At 39.6% G+C, this 9973-nt stretch overlaps 1 protein-coding gene across 4 annotated transcripts; it reads right to left on the bottom strand.

Moving 5' to 3' along the window:
* Nucleotides 1-3694: 3694 nt before the first annotated feature.
* Nucleotides 3695-9558, bottom strand: tmem79b (transmembrane protein 79b). Of its 4 annotated transcripts, none has more exons than XM_040116833.1 (5): nucleotides 9456-9558; nucleotides 7711-8292; nucleotides 6857-7051; nucleotides 5931-6162; nucleotides 3695-5344 (listed from the first exon to the last, which is right to left on the bottom strand). In XM_040116833.1, exons 2-5 carry the CDS (start codon nucleotides 8237-8239, stop codon nucleotides 5140-5142), a joined length of 1161 nt encoding a protein of 386 aa, XP_039972767.1. In that variant the 5' UTR covers nucleotides 8240-8292; nucleotides 9456-9558; the 3' UTR covers nucleotides 3695-5139. The 4 variants fall into 4 exon arrangements, with proteins under 4 accessions (XP_039972767.1, XP_039972766.1, XP_039972768.1 ...); XM_040116832.1 differs by lacking the exon at nucleotides 9456-9558 and adding an exon at nucleotides 9148-9443; XM_040116834.1 differs by lacking the exon at nucleotides 9456-9558 and adding an exon at nucleotides 8992-9128.
* Between the last annotated feature and the right edge of the window lie 415 nt (nucleotides 9559-9973).

The raw sequence follows: 9973 nt of genomic DNA, 5'->3' as shown, positions 1-9973 counted from the left end.
TGACCAGTTAGGTGGCAGACTCATCACGTTCACTCCACAGTAGGCCCAAGCCTATTGAGAAAAATAAAACTCACCCCCAAGATTCCTTGGTGGAAATTTTTTTTGTAAACATTTTCTCGTTTTTTTGTTTTTTTTTTACAAATTCTTCTGTATAATGTGCACAAACACACTAAATAAAAACACTATACCTTAACATAAAATATTTAAAAACATTTTTAAACCTTCAGCTCTGCAACAGAAAAACAAAGTAACCGGAAATAAAGTAGAGGTCAAAGAAACTGTAATAAAATTAAAATAAAATCAGAGAAATGAAGAAAGGTTTGAACATGTTCAGAGAAACAATGAACTGATACACACACTAGACTACAAGAAAAAAACCTTCTCCATCTCACCCATACAGTCCTCAGCTCCGTTCTCTGGGCTCTGCGGCTTCTGTAGATTCTGCTGGTTCTCTGCAGCCGGAGGATCTTCTTCCATGTGAATATCTGTAGATCACACAGAAAAATTGCTAGAAAATTAACTGTGTTTCTGGATATATGGTTATACTGGATGTGATGGAAAGATGGAGCTGATTGGTGGTGCTGGCGGGGGGTGGGGGAGTTACGCAGTATCAAATATTGGACTTCAGAGTTAACCAAATGCATTCCACCAGCCGACCATTTAAAGGGAAAATTAGCAATATTTAATTTATGGCAGTGAGCATTTAAAGGTAAAGCCTCAGACGTATCCCAATTAATCTCATATCCCAAAATGGCTCAGAATTCCTTTACAGTTTCAATGTTTAAGGGATGTTGGAGGATCTGATAATGTTAACAGGATATCATCTGCAAAAAGATTTACGTTCATCTCCGTTACTGGGGCTGCAATTCCTTTGATGTCTGGATCTTACAAAACCAATTTGGTCAATGTAAATGAGTTTAGGTAGAAATTCATATAATCGTCTTGCAAAAATGTTGTCATTTGAGTATGATTTGTGAGAGTTTGAATAGAAGGTATAATTTCTAGCCTTTGGATTTAGTAATCTCCATACATGAGACAGTTCAGTATTTTTGCATAAACTGGCAAGAGCATCAGATAATTCAGTCAGATGGAAGGGGTTTACTACTCCACTCTAGTTTGGGATTGGGAACAGCATAAAAGTCACCTGCCATTATAATGGGTTTACCTTAACATTGTGAGGTAACAGTGTTAAAACCATTGAAAAAGGGGACAGACCATGCATATTTACAATAACTGTAGACTCATTGTAAAGTAAACTGTCAATAATAATGTATCTTCCTTCAGAGTCAACATAAGAACCCTGAAGTACAAAAGGGGTCTTTTTGTGTACCAGTATTGCTACTCCCCAACTTTTGGTATTAAAATCTGAGTGAAACACCTGTCCCATTTTTGTTTTAATTTACACGCTCTGGATTGTGTAAGGTGAGTTTTTATGCAGTAGGACTATTTCTGATTCAAGTTTTGCCACATGGCATACATTTCTCGTGTGCTTCAATGGACTGTTCAATCCGCCTACATTCCAATTTGAGACTCTTACACTACTTAAGATCGGACTGTCTGTCTGCTTTGACATTGTTGACTCAAAGAAAAATGTAAGAGTGGCCCACAATAGTTATCTCCAACACCTATCTCATAATTTTAACAACTCAACTCAAACTTATATATTATGAAGTTTAGACTTTCTGCTGTGCAGTTTATGGTTTAGTTTTTACACACGCAGTAAGAGATTTACACTGAATTGACTGGACGCCATCTTTGAGTTTGATCCAGTTTATATATGAATCCACGATACAAAGACTGTCCCACCAACACACTACTACTAACTACACAGTATTACTGTAATATTCATCTGGATAGTACTTATACCCTATTTATACACATTTCAAACTATTTTAATTTCCTTACAAAACAAGACATCAACAGACTGACAGGAAATGACATCACTCTGTGACTCTGATACTTAAACTTCATACACACTGAAAGGTGTGTTTGTTTGTTTTTGTTTGGAAGTTCGTTTTTGTTTATATTTGTCTGTTTTGTTTTTAAGTTTGTTTTAACCGGTGGAGGAAGAAGTACTCTCATCTTATACTTCTGTAGAACCACACAAGTATCAGCATTAAAATACATATAAAGTACTCAAAGGTAAAAGTACTCACATACAATAATGTATAGGATATTATTGGATCATAATTATGGACGGGTTCATGCGCTAATCACTTTAATGTTGCAACAGGTGAAGGTGGAACTGATTTTAATGACTTTATATTCAGGTGGGTCGATTCATTTATTTCGAATAATTCATTAATTTGTTTATAAAATTTTTGTTAATCATCTCAATCTGTAAAGTTCTCAGGTAAATGTATCAGAGTTGAAGAATAAAGTAGAATAACATGGAAACACTCAAGTAAAGTACAAGTACCTTGTCTCTGTACTTGACTGTTTACTGTAGTAAACGTACGGTGAGTCTGCTGAGAGTTAATGTGAGTCTGGATTAAAGACACTGAACCCTACCTCTCCCCCAGTGCACGCTGGGAAATACAGCAGCCCTATATACTGTTGAAAAAACCTTTATTGTTTCAATTATAAACATCAGAATCAGTTTGTTTAAACATAGAATGTATTTTTTTTATTGTTTAAAGTTTGTCTGTTTGTTTAATAGCCTGAACACCCACACGCTGAATAAAATAAACTGTATTTAAACCTGAATAAACTAAACTTTATGTATTTAAGTATGTGATTTTTTAAACTTGACTAAAGTAATTGTGGCAATTTAATAAAATCCAGGTTTCTGAATAAGCTGAAAACTAACAGAACCACAGCTTGTGAAAGTTTAATTAAACTTTATTTAAACTTGAATAGACTGACTGTATGTTTGTCTGCGGAGCTTCCTGAATGGACAGTTTTCTCTGAGCCGCAGCAGACAGGACTTCCTCCTCACAGGAAGAGACTCCATTGAGAAAACCCTCGATTTTAATATCCGCACTCTGTTTGAACGTGTTGATTCTGTAGAAACAATTTCTTTTCTTCACTTCAGGACCTTCCTCAGTCCGTGAAGACTTCAGTTAATAAAAACACCGAGTGTCAGCAGAGTCTACCTGAATACACCTATACACACCTGTGCTTTCAAAATAAAAGTCCTCCGTCACATCACAACAGCTGGAACAGAAACTGCTGCCTGAGAAATAAAACTATTTTATCAAAAAGTCTGAATGTAAATACCCAGAGAAATGAAACCTGGCTCAAACTGTGTCACAGAGTTTTTACTGTAAACTTCCTCTTTAAATGTTCCTCTTTACTGATGGACGCAGATCAGATTCATCATCTGTCCGCTGATCTCAGATTTGTTTCAGCCCGAAGTTTCTGCTCAGTTTTCACCTATAATATAAAACTCTACAGTTAAAATAAAGTTGATAAATAAGTTTGACATATGAGTGTAGAATCATAAGAAAAATGTTTAATCATAAGAAAAACCTTTTTGTAGTATTTCACTTAAGGGGAAATAAAAGTCTAAAGTTATCTTTAATTTCAGTGCAACAAAGGAGTGGCTATGATCACCCCAATAAAGAAATTTCTGAAAAATGTAATTATTTTACTGTCTTTCTATAAAATGAATTAATTCATTCGACCTTTATCATTCATATTGTTTCAGATTTTATTTAACATAATTCAAAACAAAGACTCGTAACGAAATAAAAGGCAATAATATTTTCACACACAGAAATTCCCATCAGAGATATCACTTTACATTAAAACTGATCAAGCTCTTGAACTTGTAGTCTTGGTGCTTTTATTTTGAATGCAGATTGGCAGTACTTCCTGTCAGTTTGGTTTTTGGTGTCATCTGTCGGTCAGGCCGGTTCAACCAGAAAAACAAACAGCGGCTTCGTGTGATTGAACAGACCAATCAATAATCAGTACACACTGATTGGAGCACTGAAAGATCAATAATCAATACAGAATCAGTCAGTACTGACAAATTGCACAGGGTTAATGTGTTCGTGTTAATGAGTTACTGTGTATCTATAAAAATAAATAAATTCAATTCACCTTCAATTCGGTTTTATTTATATAGCAACAAATCTTAACAGAGATTATCTCGGGGCTCTTTTCATTTAGAGCAGGTCTAGACCAGGACTCTTTATAGTTATACAGACACACAACATTGCTCCATGAGCAAGCACTTGGTTAACAGGTAGAAACCTTAAACTGGTTCCACATAAAGACGTTTAATAACAATTAAACTAATAATAATGTGGCGGAATAATAATACTAATAAAACTAAATATAATAATAATAATGATAATATTAATAATTGTAGCCGTGGGTGTTGAGCAGGATGATCAGTGAGTTATCCAGCTCTCTGGAAGCTAGTCGATGGTATGACGATGACTACGGTAGATCACCATTGTAACCTATTCTGCAGGGCTAACCTGTTAACTTCAGAGGATACCGACCACTGACCAATCAGATCAAAGGAAACACATTCCTACAGGATCCTGACATGGACAAAACACTTTACAATAACGTGAAAAATAATAAAGATCAATAGATATTTTTCTAGCTCCATAGAATTGTCTTTCTGTTTCAGACTTTCCATGTATTTCACCTTGTTGAATAAAAGTTTGTGCTTCACTGTAACTGAATTTACCTACAGGTTTTACTGTATTAATATCATATTAATAATTTCATTAATGGTTCTGATGAAGTCACTTCTCCTTAACAACTCCTCCTCTGTCACGGGAAGTCACTCATAGCTGGATTATTAAACTCAAAATTAACAGAGCCAGCTTCACGATACAGGTAATCCATGACAGGAGATGTTAGACTTGATGAAGCAAGACAACCCCAAGTGATCCAGACTAAGATGAATTTGCTTCATGATCCAGGTCCCTGTTTCTGTTCACATTTTTACCAAAAGAAATGAATGAAACAAACATTAGCTGGGGTGGGTGGTGTTATACAATAAGTGGGCGGGAATTTTATAAACACAAATTTTATTATTTTATCTTTTATTCTGTTTTTCTGTTCTACAGTTTCAGTTCATAAAAAAAGCTTTTATAAATCACATTTGTTTGAAAAAACAAATATGATTAAAAAATATTTCAGCAGACAGAAGGGTTATTGATTATTGATCAGGTTTCATCCCCAGAACCTCTGTCTGCCAGTGGGTGGAGTCAGCATCTCTTCAGAAGGAAGTGGGAGGCTGAAGATGGACCCCCCCGTCTCCACTGTGAAGATGAAGTAGATGTTTGCAACCATCATGGTGAAACTCGGCAGGAAGGAGAGGCCGAAACCGAAACCACGTACGCTGCTGCCGAAGGCTGCGGCAACCCAGTAAACCAGCCTGGAGACACAAAACAAACACACCTTTATTTAAAAAATTTTAAAGCAGCCTAGAGAAACAAAGCAAATGCACTTTTAATGAAAACTTTATATCACCCCAGGAGGATTAACAAACGCACCTTTAAATAAATTTTAAACCAGCCGAGACATCAAACAAACACACCTTTAAAAAAAAGGTTAGACCAGCGCTGAGAATCAAAACAACCACACCTTTAATGAAAGGTTTAAACCAAGAGAAACAAAATAAAGTATCCTTTAAACAAAGTTTAAAGCTGCCCAGAGACACAAAACAAAAACACCTTTAAATAAAGTTTTAAGATGCCTGGAGACTCACAATAAACACACCTTTAAAGAAAAGTTTAAGCCATCATGGAGACACAAAACAAGCGCACCTTTAATGAAACATTTAAACTGGCCTGGAGACACAAAACAATGCACTTATAATACACCATTCAGTCAAAGCATTAAAATCGGTAACTGGTTTTAATGTTATGGCTGATTAGTGTGAGTTTAGACCTAATCTGAAACACGTCTGATTCAGGTTCTGCGTACAACGCTTTATCCAGGCTTTGTTTATTAAATCTCACCGTCCAAAGGCGAAGACGACGGTCAGCAGTGGCACAAGCTTTAGGTGCTCCTGGCTCAGGTACATCGCCATGACAGCCAGCTGCAGGAAGTAGATCAGGAACAGGGAGGTGGAGTCAGAGACAAAGCGGCGATGGACGGTGACTTCATGAAGCTCCGCCTCCTTCAGTTCCTCATCAAACAGAGGCTGAATCACACCTGACCGGAGCCGAGTGACACCCAGGATGAGCCAACCTGAGAGACAGACAGGTGGGACAAACAGGTGAGACAGATGTTGTAACTTTCATTGTGAACCACAAGGCTCCACCTAAAGCTCCACCTGAACCAGACTAAGCTTTTGTTTCTACAGGGTCCCTTCACCAAGACCTGTCCATCACCATGACAACACGATGATTTCACCACAACAACAGTGTGGTGGTGCCAGTTCAGACAGTAAGGAACCTGGACTGATTCTGGATGATGAACTGTCGTCTTCAGCAGCAGCTGCTATCGATTCCTTCTTCACAACATCAGGAAGATTCACCCCTCTCTCACCAGGTATTCATCCAGGTGTTTATCAGCTCTCTACTGTCTGTCCTCAGACCTTCACAGCTGATCCAGAATGCTGCTTCCCACCTGGTTTTCAACCTTCCTCGGTAGTCCCCAAACAACTCCTCTCCTCCGTTCACTACACTGGATTCTGATGCTGCTTCATCCAGTTCAGATTCTGTTGCTGGTCTACAGGGGGGTGAAGGTAACTGATACTTCCTGCCTCCATACCAAGGTCAAACGCTACACGCCAACCTGACCACTACTTCCACTGCCACTGGACGGCTAGCCGTCTCATCACCCAGACAGGTGAGACACTGTCACCATGTGGACGCTCACTGACTGATGTCAGCTTCCTGTCAGTTGACTGTCTCTCCTTTTCCGTTGGTGCTGTACTCACCGAGGATGATGGGAGCAGCAGCGAACACGGAGCAGCGCAGCGTGTAAACCAGCTTTAGGGGGGCACCTTCCAGCAGGGGCGCGTCAAACGGCAGGAACACAAACCCCCCCCACACCAGGAAGGGGAAGAAGAGCGCTGACATCACCAGGGACACGCCCACTTTCAGGAAGTCCCTGCTGGGACAGCTCTGACCACCTGGGAACGACACAGGTTAGAGCCCACCTAACTGAGACAGACACAGGTTAGAGCTCGCCCACCTGAAAGATGCACAAGTGAAACCCCGCGCATCTGACAAAGAGACAGACAGAGAGAGCGAGAGAGAGAGAGAGAGAGAGAGAAAGAGAGAGAGAGAGAGAGCGAGAGAGCGAGAGAAGAAACCTGTTTGACTCACTGGAAAGAAGAAACCAAAAGCCGGAGTAGATCAGAACGTTATCTGTCCCTAAACAAGGATGATGAACTGGTAGAATATCTCTTAACTGTCAGAGATAGAAAGCAGAGGCAGATCCTGACCAAGTCCAGGCTCAATGACTACAACCTGGCAATTAAAGAAGGAAGACACAAAAAACCTTGGCGACCTAAAGGAAACAGAACATGTGGTCTTGTTCCATTGTTCTTCTGTTATTGTGTTCTTGGTTAAATTTTATTTTGATGCTTTGGCAACATTGTTTTTGAAACTTTCATGCCAATAAAGCAACTTTTAATTTGAGAGAGAAACGAGTTAAACCCCACCCACCTGCATGTGAGACAGATGAGAGGAGATAGAACAGTAGAAAGTAGGAAGGTGAGAAGAAGTGAGACGCACAGGTGAGAACAGTGAGAGAGTGAGACAGATAAGTGAGGAAAGGTATATTTACATCTGGCAGGAGATGTGTCTTCGGTCCACTCATACTGGTAGCCATGTTGGCTGTAGTCCTGGGGGACTCCTCGTGGGCCCAGGAAAGGACTCTTTTCTGACTCCGTTTCCCAGAATGCCTCACTCTCTCTGGGTGACGAGGGGGAGGGGAGGATGGTCACGGCAGGGCTGAACACATGAGCTGCTTTCTCTGGCAGGTGGTTCTCTGCAGGCGCTGCCTCCTCTTCCAGGTGTGTCTTCAACCCTACCCACTCTCCAATTACCCCCGCCTCCTCATCTTCACCTGCCCTTTCCTCCCGCACCTCCCTCCTCTCCCCCTCAGGCATCAGCTCTCTCTCACTTTCTGTCCAACTGGCCACCTCACTTGACCTCACACTCATCCTGTCAGCTTTTCCCGTCTGTCCACCTGTCTGACCACCTGTCCTTCTATCTCCAGGACACTGCAGGGTGCTGGGTTCCATAATGGAAGACCTCCACACTTTGTCTTCTCCATCAGTCTGTCTCGTCATTGCCCCTCTGCTGTCCTCCATCCTGGTACTGGGTGTTTTCAGGTTGATGGTATGTCTGTCTTTAACTTGTCTGTCTGTCAGAGAGAAAAAAGAACAGTGGCAAATAAGCAGACAGCAGTATTTAGTGACACACACACACACATATATATATATATATACATACATAATCATACATATATATGAATGCCACAGATGGTCTGGCCCCCAGAGAGCCCTGATCTTAGCATCATTGAGTCAGTCTGGGATTATATGAAGAGACAGAAGACACTGAGACCGCCTAAATCCACAAAGGAACTGTGGCAGGTTCTCCAAGATGCTGGAACAACCTACCAAGAACCTGAAAAACTGTAGGCAGGTGTAATGAGGAGAACTGGTGCTGGTTTAAAGGCAAAGGGGGTCGCAGCAAATACTGATTTGATTTAGGTTTTTTCTCTTTACTGCACTTTGTATGGAGTTCACTGAGAAATAGAAACTATTCATGGCTTTATTTTGAAACATCTTCACTTTACTTTTAGAGCCTGAAACTTAATAGCCCAAAGAGCCTAAAACTTCTGCAGAGTACTTTATATATACTGTGTGTGTATATATATATATGTGTGTGTGTGTGTGTGTGTGTGTGTGTGTGTGTTTGTGTGTTTGTGTGTGTGTGTGTGTGTGTGTGTGTACATTATTAAAATGTTACTGATGATCAATCCATTGTAATATTGATTGGCATGTTATTTATCTCTGCCTGTAGTTTTACTACAGTTGATGCTTTCTGATCAGACACGAACCTGGTTTATTGCACTGAAACTGACGATCTGTTCAATATTGAGTTGAATCTGATCAGTTCGCCTGCAGCTCTTTATTCACGTGGTTCATATTCATATTCAATAATATACACTGAAGCCGCTGAGAACGAGTCTGCGGGTAAGGTTAGCTCCACCCACCGCACATGACGTTAGTCTGACTGTAACATGGCGGCCCTGACGTGCGTCTGATAAAACATCAAAATCATAACAAACTCGAGTTAAAATAGTTTCTAGTCGAGTATTACACGTAACCATCTGCGTCGTTATCACTGACCACGTGTGTAAGTGATCAGTGATCAGACATAAACTGATCGAATAATCGAACTAAATAGAAAAAGGACCAACAGCTCCGTGCTAATATGCTAAGACACTAACAGACTGAGACTGAACAGACTAAACTCAAATTAAACCTGATCCATAGTTTAAAGAATAAAGATTAGACTGACTGAGATGATCTGAGCCTCCTATTTCTCCTTCTTCTTCCACTGTTGTTATTGTGAAACACTCCGGAAGTTCAGCTCAGGTGTGGTCACGTCAGGTGAGTTAAAGGGAAAGTCCTCTTAAAGGAAATGTTTATAGGTTCTTGATTCAGTGAAAATACTTGTACAACAGAGTAAAATACTCTGTTACAAGTAAAAGTATTGTGTTTACTTAATTTTACTAAGTAAATATACAAAAAGTACTACAAGTAAAAGTAGCTGTTATGACAAATTTCCTCTTTCAGTATTATACCGTTATAATAGTAATTTATTCTTAAGGCGAGGAGGAGGTGTTGAAGGTAAACAAGGGGTAAAAAAAGAGGAAAATACAGTATAATCATTGCATTTCATGGTAAATGGCTTATACAGATGCATTATTCCTGACATAATTGAATTTTCTGGCCATCTTGATGTGATACAAATTCAAGGAACTAATTGAATAGAAATAATGATTATTACCCTGTTGTCTGCAGAGCAGTTATAAC

This window comes from Xiphias gladius, chromosome 22 (genome assembly GCF_016859285.1).
Source record: "Xiphias gladius isolate SHS-SW01 ecotype Sanya breed wild chromosome 22, ASM1685928v1, whole genome shotgun sequence".
Lineage (NCBI taxonomy): Eukaryota > Metazoa > Chordata > Actinopteri > Istiophoriformes > Xiphiidae > Xiphias > Xiphias gladius.
Note: the sequence above shows the minus strand (reverse complement) of the source record. Positions and strands in the feature narration are given on the sequence as shown.

What these genes read in the sequence shown, in the direction of transcription:
- tmem79b (XM_040116832.1), bottom strand. An exon ending in AGACACATCTCCTGCCAGAT is followed by an intron (nt 7,052 to 7,710) that starts GTAAATATACCT and finishes TGTCGTTCCCAG; the next exon opens with GTGGTCAGAGCTGTCCCAGC. An exon ending in TGCTGCTCCCATCATCCTCG is followed by an intron (nt 6,163 to 6,856) that starts GTGAGTACAGCA and finishes TCTGTCTCTCAG; the next exon opens with GTTGGCTCATCCTGGGTGTC.